The 12,112-nt window shown below is 35.2% G+C and overlaps 1 protein-coding gene across 8 annotated transcripts in view; it reads right to left on the bottom strand.

Annotated features, from left to right (window-relative positions):
• The window catches only part of LOC101125154 (ankyrin repeat domain-containing protein 36C), a 156,667-nt gene that overhangs the window by 86,290 nt on the left and 58,265 nt on the right, over positions 1–12,112 (bottom strand). For all 8 annotated transcript variants that reach the window (XM_063695574.1, XM_063695578.1, XM_063695577.1 and 5 more), the window contains 10 exons: positions 9,258–9,286; positions 9,091–9,163; positions 7,397–7,425; positions 7,230–7,302; positions 5,535–5,563; positions 5,368–5,440; positions 3,677–3,705; positions 3,511–3,583; positions 1,797–1,825; positions 1,622–1,694 (listed from right to left, as the gene is read on the bottom strand). In XM_063695574.1, the coding sequence (XP_063551644.1) occupies positions 1,622–1,694; positions 1,797–1,825; positions 3,511–3,583; positions 3,677–3,705; positions 5,368–5,440; positions 5,535–5,563; positions 7,230–7,302; positions 7,397–7,425; positions 9,091–9,163; positions 9,258–9,286 (510 nt within the window). The remainder of the gene's footprint in view (positions 1–1,621; positions 1,695–1,796; positions 1,826–3,510; positions 3,584–3,676; positions 3,706–5,367; positions 5,441–5,534; positions 5,564–7,229; positions 7,303–7,396; positions 7,426–9,090; positions 9,164–9,257; positions 9,287–12,112) is intronic.

Here is a 12,112-nt window from a genome sequence, read left to right as displayed (position 1 = left end):
TTCACACAGTGTTAGCATCAAGCTGTATCCTTCTGCCTGTACTAGTGTAGGCTCTGATGTCTTCTACTTTGTGTCTTGGGACTGGAACATGACAGAAATACACTGGTAAAAGGGAATACAGGCTCCATCAAATATATCCTTACAATTTCAAACATGGTATGATTCATCATACATCAAAAACTAAAATAAAACCGTGTCAATATCAATGTGGATATGCTGAGTCACGAGGACAAACTGATCTAAAATCGGAGGAGCAACTCATACACCTGAGAATCAATGTCAAAGCAGGTGCTACATGATCCCACATGTCTTTCGTGCAACAAATCAAAAAGATTTACACCATTATACTACAAACATTCATCATGCTCTTTAACTTGCCCAATAACTGAGAAGGCACACAGTTACCATGACACTTCAGTTGAACGTACACTTCACATGCCTTCAGTGGAAGTGTCCTAAATTGATCACCTTGGATATCTGTTTGCTGATACCTAGTAGATAATATTCATTATCTCTCACACCCATGTAGTGTAATAATTTGCCTAAGTTTCTTGTATCCACTAGTTTATCCCTCCGAAACTTTCTTCGTCAAGTCGTGGCACCAAAGGATAATATATTAGCCTCAATAAAAATATCATCAATTATCAATTTTGACATACTTCTACAAAGTAAAACTGCAGCAAGCATTAGATATTAATCAGTTTTTCATTCAGAAATCACTGCAATATTCATTGAAAATGACCATTTTAGGAGTTAATTAGAATTCAACATAATTTTTTTTCTAAAACATACTTCTTGGGAGTATCATGTTACTCTCTAAAGAAGTTTCATGAAATAGCTATTTTATCCAAGAGATAGCTCCTGGAACAAGGAAGCCAGTGTATTCATATTCAAGTTTATCTCACTTTTATAAGTCAACAAAACATGTATCTCTGATGCCTAATAGTAACAAAAAGGAGTAATGAGTCAGTGTGCTTTATCCCAATTCTAGCATTGTTTCCTGCTTCCAGTAGTTCCTGGAGCTGCCAAAATCAAACAGTTTTTAGGCACATATTCCAAATGCATGTGAAGTGAGTTCACTCAGATTTCCTCAGCAGAATCCCCTAAATTATATAAATAACTTCTTTTCCCTCCTTCCTGTCTGACAATCCATCATCCTTGGGAAAATAATTGCTACATCAGGGGTCTCCTTAGTTCTCGTTCTACAGTGTCTATGGGTTATTACTATCAGTTTTCTGTCTTTTCTCAGCAGTACGATGTGACGTCTGTAAAATCTATACTTCCCCTCTTTCTCCTTCCACCCTTAGTGAAACCATGCTTTAGAATTAAAGCAAAACTATGCTGTTCCCCAGAGCCCCTTATGTCTTGAACCTCTCTCCATATTTCTTCTTCCCAATTTCAACGTGGGGAAGTGTATAATCTTACTGCAAAGATCACGTTCCAAGCCAGCAGCATTAGTGTCACCCAAGAATTTATTACAAATGAAGACTCTCAGGCCTACTGAATCAGAATGTGCAGCTTCGGCGAGCCCCCCCACCCGCCCTCCACTGATTTATTCGGGGTAGAGAAGTTCTTTTCTATCTGGATTGAACATGGCATTAAATGTCTTTTGCAAAATTACCTGTCCCAGATTTTTCTCCATCCTTTATTTCTGTGGCTATATTCGAAACAGAATCTTCCTCGTCAGTTGTAGCCTGAATGGAATTTGAAAGAAAATAATAAATAAATAAATAAATGAAGTATGTTTCATAGACTATAGATTTACTAGTTCACAATATAAATGAGAGTTTAATTACCTTCAAGGCTGGTTGTTTCTGAGAAGACACTGAAAAGCAAAAGGGATAATCACTCATATGTAAATATGATAAAGTTTTCCATACATTCATGCGGTGTTAGCATCAGGCTGTATCCGCCTGCCTGTATTAGTGTAGGCTTTGATGTTTTCTACTTTATGTCTTAAGCCAGGAGCATGACAGAAATATACTAAAGAAAACAGGAATAGATGTGTCACGATATATTCCTAACTATTTCAAACATAATATGATTTCTCGTATATCTAAAAGAAAAATAAATCAATGTCAATATCAAAAAGGGTATGCCCAGTGATCACGACAAATGTGATCAAAAATCAGAGGGGAAACTCAATCACCTGGGAAAATGTCAAAGCAGGTGGCACATGCACCCACATGTCTTTTATGCAAGATATCCAAATGATTTACACCATTATACTGCAAACATTCATCATGTTCATTAACTTGCCCAGTAACTGAGAAGGTACACAATTACAGTGACACTTCAGTTGAATGTACACGTCATGTCTCTGTCTCTTCAGTGAAGTGTCCTAAATTGATCAGCTTGGATATATGTTTCCTGAATCCGAGTAAATAATATTCATTATTTCTCATATCCATGTGGTGCAACAATTTGCCTAAGTTTCCTGTATTCTCTAGTTTAGCCTTCCCGGACATTTCTTCATCCACTCATGGCAACAAAGTATAATATATAAACCTCAATAAAAAGCATCATCAATTATCAACTTTGACATACTTCTACTAAATAAAACTGCTAAAAGCATTGGATATTAATAAACTTTTATATTTGGAAATCACTCCAATATTCATTGAAAATGACCATTTTAAGAGTCAGTTGATGAACTCAACATTATATTTGTTTTTAAAATTGTCTTGTTAGGAGGATCATACTATTCTCTAAATAATGTTCATTAAATAGCTATTTTATCCATGAGATAGCTCTTTGATGAAAGAAGCCAATGTATTCATATTCAACTTTATCTAATTTTTATAACAAAAATCAACAAAAGATATATGTCTTATGCCTAATAGTAGCAAAGAGAAGTAATTAGTCAATGTGGTTTATCCCAATTCTAGCTTTCTTTGCTTCATCCAGTAGTTCCTGGAGCTGCCAAAATCAAATCTTTTTTGTGTAAATATGCTAAATGCATCCGAAGTGAGTTCACTCAGGTTTCCTCAGCAGAAACCCCAAAATTACATAAATAACTTCTTCTTTTCCCTCCTTCCTGCCTCACAATCCCTCTTCCTTGAGGAAAATAATTGCTACATCAGTGGTCTCGTTAGTTCTCATTCTACAATTTTTACTGGTTATTATGATCACTTTTCCATCTGTTTTTAGCAATACGATGTGACGTCTGTAAAATCTATACTTCAACTCATTCTCCTTCCACCCTTGGTGAAAACATGCTGTAGAATTAAAGCAAAATTATGCTGTCCCCTGAGCCCCTTATGTCTTGATCTGCTCTCCAATGTTTCTTCTTCCCAATTTCAATGTGGGGAAGTCTATAATCTTACTGCGAAGATCATGTCCAAGACCAGCAGCATCAGCGTCACCCGAGAACTTATTACAGATGAAGAATCTCCGGCCTGCTGAATCAGAATGTGCAGCTTTGACGAGCCCCCCGCTGATTTATTCGGGGAAGAGAAGTTCTTTTCTATCTGGACTGAACATGACATTAAATGTGTTTTGCAAAATTACCTGTCCCACATTGTAGTCCATCCTTTATTTCTGTAGCTATATTCAAAGCAGAATCTGTCTTGTCACTTGTAGCCTGAAAATAATTTGAAGCAAATTATCAATAAAGAAAGTATGTTTCATGGACTATACAGTTACTAATACAAAATATAAATGAGAGTTTAATTACCTTTGAGGGTGGTTGTTTCTGAGAAGACACTGAAAAGCAAAAGGGATACATAATCACTCATATGTAAATATGATAAAGTTATCTATACATTCATGAAGTGTTAGCATCAAGCTGTATCCTCCTGCCTGTATTAGTATAGGCTTTGATTTTTGTGTCTGGGGACTGGAACATGACAGAAATACACTGAAAAAAAAGAAATACAGGTTTCACAAAACAAACCCTTACAATGTCAATCATGGTATGATTTTTCATATGTCTAAAACTAAAATGAAACAGTGTTAGTATCAATGTGAATATGCCGAATGATGAGGACAAATGTGATCTAAAATCAGAGGAGCAACTCATACACCTGAGAATCAATGTCAAAGCAGGTGCTACATGATCCTCCATGTCTTTCATGCAAGCTATCAAAAGGATTTACACTAGTGTACTACAAACATTCATCATGCTCTTTAACTTGCCTGATAACTGAGAAGGTACACAATTACAATGACACTTCAGATGAATGTACACTTCACGTCTCTTAAGTGGAAGGGAACTAAATTGATCTGCTTGGATATATGTTTGGTGAATCCTAGTAGTTAATATTCATTATTTATCATACCCATGTGGTGTAATAATCTGCCTACATTTCTTGTATCCTCTAGTTTAGCCTTCAGAAATTTTCTTCATCCACTAATGGCAGGAAGGTATAATATATAAACCTCATCAAAAAGTACAATAAATTACACATATTTATACAAAATGCAATGGCTCCTGGCATTAGATATTAATAAGCTTTTACATTTGGATATCAGTCCAATATTCATTGAAAATAACCATTTTAGGATTCAATTAATACATTTAACATTATTTTTGTCTGCAAAATTAGTCTGCTCTGGAATATCATTTTATTATAAAGAATTTTCACTAAACAGCTATTTTAATGAAAAAGCCAGCACTTTGGAAAAAAGCTAATATAGTCGTATTAAATTTTAACTCATTTGAATAACTAATAAAAAATATATGTCTGATGTCTGATACTAATAAACAGGAATGAGGCACTGTGGTTTATCCCAACTCTAGCACTCCTTCCTGATTCCAGTAGTCATCGGAGCAGTCAGAAATCAAATCTTCTGGTATGCAAACATTCTAAATGCATCTGAAGTGAGTTCACTCAGGTTTCCTCAGCAGAAACCCCAAAATTACCTAAATAACTTCTTCCTTCCCCTCTTTCTTGCCTTGCAATCCCTCTTTCTTGATGAAAATAATTACTACATCAGTGGTCACTTTGTTTCTCATTCTCCAGTGTTTACGGGTTATTATGACAACTTCCTCCCTCTGGTTTTAGCAGTACCATCTGACATCTATAATTTCTGTTACTTCTTCTCTTTCTCCTTCCCCTCTCCATAGAAACATGCTCTGAAATAAGAGCAAAATTATGCTGTCCTCCGATCCTCTTATGTCTTGAACTGTTTTCCAATGGTTCTTCCATCCAAATTCAATGTAGGGAACTCTACAAGCTTGTTACTAAGATCATGGCCAAGGACCAGCAGCATCAGCACCACCTGACAACTTACTAGAAATGCACAATCTCAGGCCTGCTGAATCAGAAAGTGCATTTTCAATGACACTCCACTGATCTATTCAGGGGTGGGATGTTCTCTTCTGTCTTGAGTGCACATGACATTAAATGTGTATTGCCAAATTACCTGTTCCAGATTTCCAACCGCCTATTACTCTTGTGGCAAAATTCAAAAGAGAAACTTTCTTTTTAAATATAACCTGAATGGAAAGAGAAACAAAATAGTCAATACATAATATATATTTCATAGGCTGTAAAATAAATAATTCAAAATATAAATGAAAGAGTAACTACCTTCTGGGCCGATTGTTTCTGAGGAGACACTGAAAAGTGAAAGAAATATATGATCCATCATATGTGAATATGATAAAGTCGTCCATACATTCATGCAGCGTTAGCATCAAGCTGTATCCTCCCGCCTGCACTAGTGTAGGATTTGATGTTTTACAGTTTGTGTCTTTGGGACAGGAACATGAGGAAATACACTGAAGAAAATAGGAATACACGCTTCCAGAAAATATACGGTCAGAAATTACAAAGAGGTATTATGCGTCATGAGTGTATTACTGAAATAAAAAGTGTCAATATCAATGTGGATATGCCGAATGATGAAAAGAAATGTGATCTAAAATCAGAGGAGCAACTCATACACCCAGGAATCAATGTCAAAGAAGGTACTAAATGCTACTGCATGTTTTTCATGCAAGACGTCAGAGGGATTTATACCATTATACTGCAAGTATTCATCATGCTCTTTAACTTGCCTGGTAATTGAGCAGGTACACAATGACAATGACACTTTAGTAGAACGTACACTTCACAAGTCCTCGGTGGAAGTGGCCCAGCTTCAACAGCTTGGATATAGGTTGGGATAATCCTGTATATAATATTCTTTATTTCTCAAACCCATGTGGTGTAATAATGTGCCTACATTTGTTGTGTCCTCTAGTTTAGGCTACAGAAAGGTTCTTCATCCACTCATGGCAACAAATATAATATATGAACCTTATCAAAAAGTATAATAAATGATCAAATTTGACATACTTATACAAAATAAAGTTGCTACAAGCATTAGATATGAATAACCTTTTACATTTGGAAATCCCTCCAATATTCATTGAAAATAAGAATTTTAAAAGTCAATTAATGAATTCACCATTATTTTTCTTCCTAAAATTATCTGGCATAAAATATCATGTTATTCTCTAAAGCATTTTCATTAAATTGCTATTTTTATCCAAAAGTTAGCTAATTGAAAAGCAAAGCCAATATATGCATATTCATGTTTATGTCATTTGAATAACTAATATCAACAAAATGTATATCTCTGATGCCCAACAGTAACAAAGAGGAGTAATGAGTCACTGTGGTTTATCCCAGTTCTAGTACTCCTTCCTGCTTCCACTGTTTCCTAAAGCAGCCAAAATCAAAGCTTCTTTTACAAAAATGTTCAAATATGCAACTGAACTCAGGTTTCCTCAGAAGAAACCCCAAAATTACATAAATAACTTCTTATTTTCCCTCCTTCCTGCCTGACAATCCTCTTCCTTGAGGAAAGTCATTGCTACATCAGTGGTCTCCTTAGCTCTCGTTCTACAGTGTTTATGGGTTATTACCATAATTTCTCCATCTGTTTTTAGCAATACGATGTGATGTCTGTAAAATCTATACTTCATCTCTTTCTTCTTCCACCCTTGGTGAAAACATGCTGTAGAATTAATGCAAAATTATGCTGTCCCCTGACTCCTTATGTCTTTAATGGTTCTCCAACGTTTCTTCTTCCCAATTTCAACGTGGTGAAGTCTATAATCTTACTGCAAAGATCATGTCAAAGACCAGCAGCATCAGTGTCACCCGAGAACTGAAGAATCTCAGGCCTGCTGAATCAGAATGTGCAGCTTCAATGAATCCCCCGCTGATTTATTCGGGGAAGAGAAGTACTTTTCTATCTTGACTGAACATGACATTAAATGTGTTTTGCAAAATTACCTGTCCCAGATTGTTGTCCCTCCTTTATTTCTGTGGCTATATTTGAAACAGAATCTTTCTCGTCACTTGTAGCCTGAATGGGATTTGAAACAAAATAATCAATACGTAAAGTAGGTTTCATAGACTATACAGTTAATAGTTCAACATATAAATGAGACTTTAATTACCTTCTCAGCTGGTTGTTTCTGAGAAGACACTGAAAAGCAAAAGGGATACATAATCACTCACATGTACATATGATAAATTTATCCATATATTCATGCAGTGTTAGCATCAAACTGTATCTTCCTGCCTGTACTAGTGTAGGCTTTGATGTTTTCTACTTTTTGTCTGGAGACTGGAACACAACAGAAATACACTGAAAAAAAGGAATACAGCCTTCACAAAATATACCCTTACAATTTCAAACATGGTATGATTCATGATACGTCTAAAACTAAAATAAAACCGTGTCAATATCAATGTGGATATGCCGAGTGATGAGGACAAATCAGAGGAGTAACTCACACACCTGAGAATCAATGTCAAAGCAGGTGGTACATGATCCCTCATGTCTTTCTTGCAAGAAATCAAAAGGATTTACACCATTATACTACAAACGTTCATCATGCCCTTTAACTTGCCCAATAACTAGAAGATACACAATTACGATGACAATTCAGTTAAATGTACACTTCACGTCTCTTCAGTGGAAGTATCCTAAATTGATCACCTTGGATATATGTTTCCTGAAATCTAGTAGATAATATTCATTATTTCTCACACCCATGTGGTGTAATAATTTGCCTAAGTTTCTTGTATCCACTAGTTTAGCCTTCTGAAAGTTTCTTCATCCACTCATGGCAACAAATGATAATATATTAGCCTCAATAAAAATATAAATTACCAACGTTAACATACTTCTACAAAGTAAAACTGCTACAAGCATTAGATATTAATAAGTTTTACATTCAGAAATCACTCCAATATTCATTGAAAATCACCACTGTAGGAGTTAATTAGAATTCAACATCATTTTTGTTTCTAAAATAGCCTTGTTGGAAGTATCATGTTAGTCTCTAAGGAAGTTTCATTAAATAGCTATTTTATCCAAGAGTTAGCTCCTTGAACAAGGAAGCCAATGTATTCATATACAAGTTTATCTCATTTTTATAAGTAAAGGCCAGAAAACATGTATCTCTGATGCCTAATAGTAACAAAGAGGAGTAATGAGTCACTGTGGTTTATCCCGATTCTAGCACTGTTTCCTGCTTCCAGTAGTTCTTGGAGCAGCCAAAATCAAATCTTCTTCTATGCAAATATTCTAAATGCATCTGAAATGAGTTCACTCAGGTTTCCTCAGCAGAAACCCCAAAATTACATAAATACTTTCTTTTTCCTCCTTCCTGCCTCACAATCCCTCCTTCTTGAGGAAAATAATTGCTACATCAGTGGTCTTCTTAGCTCTCATTCTACAGTGTTCATGGAGTTATTAGGATCACTTTTCCCTCTGTTTATAACAATATGATATGATGCCTATAATATCTATTACATCATCTCATTCTCTTTCCCCTCTTGATGGAAACATGCTGTAAAATTAAAGCAAAATTATGCTGCTTCCTTAGCCTGGTATGTGTTGAACTGCTCTCCAATGGTTCTTCTTCCCAATTTCAATGTAGGGAAGTCTACAATCTTACTACTCAGATCATGACCAAGGACCAGCAGCATCAGGGTCACCTGAGAACTCACTACAAATGAAGAATCTCAGGCGTACTGAATCAGAACGTGCAGCTTAGACGAACTCCCCACTGATTTATTTGGGGAAGGGAAGTTCTCTTCCATCTTGATTGAACATGACATTAGAAGTGTTTTGCAAAATTACCTGTCCCAGATATTGGTCCCTCCTTTATTTCTGTGGCTATATTTGGAACAGAATCTTTGTCATCACTTGTAGCCTGAATGGGATTTGAAACAAAATAATCAATATGTAAAGTAGGTTTCATAGACTATACAGTTAATAGTTCAACATATAAATGAGACTTTAATTACCTTCTCAGCTGGTTGTTTCTGAGAAGATACTGAAAAGCAAAAGGGATACATAATCAATCATATGTAAATATGATAATGTTATCCATACATTAATGCACGGATAGCATGTTAGCATCAAGTTTTGTACTCCTGCCTGTATTACTGTAGGCTTTGATATTTTATACTTTGTTTCTTGGGACTAAACATGAAGGAAATACACTGAAGAAAATAGGAATACAGGCTTCAAGAAATATACACTGACAATTTCAAATGTGATATGACTTTCTCCATATGTCTAAAACTAAGATAAAGCCATGTCAATATCAATGTGGATATGCTGAGTGATGAGGACAAATGTGATCTAAAATCAGAGTCCAACTCATACACCTGGGAATCAACGTCAAAGCAGGTGATACATGCACCCGCATGTCTTTCATGCAAGATATCAGAATGATTTGGAACATTTTACTGCAAACATTCATCATGCTCTTTAACTTGATTAATCAGTGAGAAGGTACACAATTATAATGACACTTTAGTTGAAATCTCTTCAGTGGAAGTGTCCTAACTTAATCAGCTTGGATATATGTTTGGTGAATTCTAGTATGTAATATTCATTATTTCTCACACCCATATGGTGTAATAATGTGTCTACATCTCTTGTATCTTCTAGTTTAGCCTTCCAAAAGTTCCTTCATCCACGCATTGCAACAAGGTATAATATATAAACTTCATCAAAAAGTGTAATAAATTAGCAAATTTGACATACTTATACAAAATAAAGTTTCTACAAGCATTAGATATGAATAAGCTTTTACATCTGGAAATCACTCCAATATTCCTTGAAAATAACCATTTGGGAGTCAAGTAATGAATTCAACATTATTTTCACTTCTAAAATAGTCTGGTTAAAGTATCATGTATTCTCTAGAGAATTTTTATTAAGTTGCTATTTTATCCAATAGCTCCTTGAAAAACAAAGCCAATGTATGCATATTCACATTTATCTCATTTGAATAACCAATGTCAACAAAACATATACCTCTGGTGCCCAATGGTAACAAAGAGGAACAATGAGTCACTGTGGCTTATCCCAATTCTATCACTCTTTCCTGCTTCCAGTAGTTCCTGGAGCAGCCAAAAATGAAATCATCCCTTATGCAAATATTCTAAATGCATCTGAAGTGAGTTCACTTAATCTAAGAGTTATAATTTAAAAAATCATTTTATTTATACTCATGAAGACTCCTGATGTTTTTACATTTCCTGGATTCAGCAGTTCGACTTTCTCACTGTCTCTTCGTCCACTTTTGCAAAAACATACACATCAATGAAATAATGTGTAATCAGATTCCTATGAAAATAAACTAAACAAAGTTTCTAAATCACTAGAGACTTCTTTTCTTATAAATAACCAACCAATATGACATAATACATATATATACATATGTCATGATTGTCATGATTATTGGCAGTTATCTGTTTAGTACTCTTAAAATACATTCTTTGATTCCTTTTTTTTTAAATCTAGTTTCACATGATATACCATCAGGGTCTCTCAGGTTCTTTTACAAAATAACTACCTCAGCAAACACAGCTTTCCAAAAAAAAACAAAAAACAAAAATCTGATGTGAACGAAGCATGTATCATTGATGTGCAAAACTTCTAGGGAGAAGAAATGAGACCCTGTGGGTTACCCTCATCCTTCTAACTTCTGCTTCTGCTTTCCATTAAGCGACTTCCCACAAGTCTCCTCATCAGAAACCTCCAAATTACCTCACTAGCTGCTTTCTTTGTTTACACCTGCCCAATTTGACTTACACTCTTTTTTGTTCATAAATCTAATATCCATATTGGTGGACTTGATTCTTTGCCCTCCACATTCGTTTCTTCATTATTTTCACCACCACTGTATGTGACATCTGTACAATCCCATTCTGACACATGTGAAGATAAGGTTTTGCTTTATTAAAATGTTAAATGTGTCAGTCACTTGACTAATGTGTACAAATTCCTTCTTCACAAAAGCAGCCCCATGGCCTCCTCTCTCCCATAGACACTCTTTCACAGCTGTTCTTCACTCACATCGGTTTGAGTATCTATCATCTCTCATTTTGTCTCTACGCTTTCACCTCATATTATGAGTTATTATCATAGGCTCAGCAGCCTATCCTACCTGTTTTCCTCTCCAGCAGACAGTACTGAGCAATAAACTAGGATTTTCCAGGATATGAACACTTTTATGTACACAACACTTTGTGGAGCTATTTTATGTTTAACTACCCATAACACCACTATGTCTATGCTTTCCAGAGAAACAAGCTCTGAAATTTTATTGAATATAACCTATTTAGAAACTTCTTTAACTACAATGACAGTCTCTCCTTGATGCACCAAAATCTTCAGAAATAACTTGTGAAGACTTGAAAACATGTCAGTAATTGACATGAAAAATGAAGCACTGACATAATTTTTTGCAGGTATAAAAAAGACAAGCTGAGATCCTTACTAGATCCAAGAAGAGCAAAGTACATTAGACAGGAAATAAATATGGAACAGAAATATTTTCATTTGTAATGAAAATTCCTCTATTTACAGTTTTCAGAAGAGAAAAAAATACACACACACACACACACACACACACACATTCACACACAAAAACCAGAGCAATATGGCTTTACAGGGTGTTTCTTCATCAAAGTCCCATTTGCCATTTGACATCTGGGAACAATCTATAGGGATCAACAAAGGGGTTCTAAATTGTGATCTGAGTAGTTTAGAGTTTAACATTCATGAAGGGGAGCCAAGAGGACAAGTAACACTTTGACCATTGGCCATTTCCACTCCTTACTGTTAGTCTCTGAAAAGCACATAC

The sequence above is a fragment of the Gorilla gorilla genome, chromosome 12, assembly GCF_029281585.2.
Source record: "Gorilla gorilla gorilla isolate KB3781 chromosome 12, NHGRI_mGorGor1-v2.1_pri, whole genome shotgun sequence".
In the NCBI taxonomy this organism is placed as follows: domain Eukaryota; kingdom Metazoa; phylum Chordata; class Mammalia; order Primates; family Hominidae; genus Gorilla; species Gorilla gorilla.
This window is presented reverse-complemented; position numbering and strand designations above follow the sequence as displayed.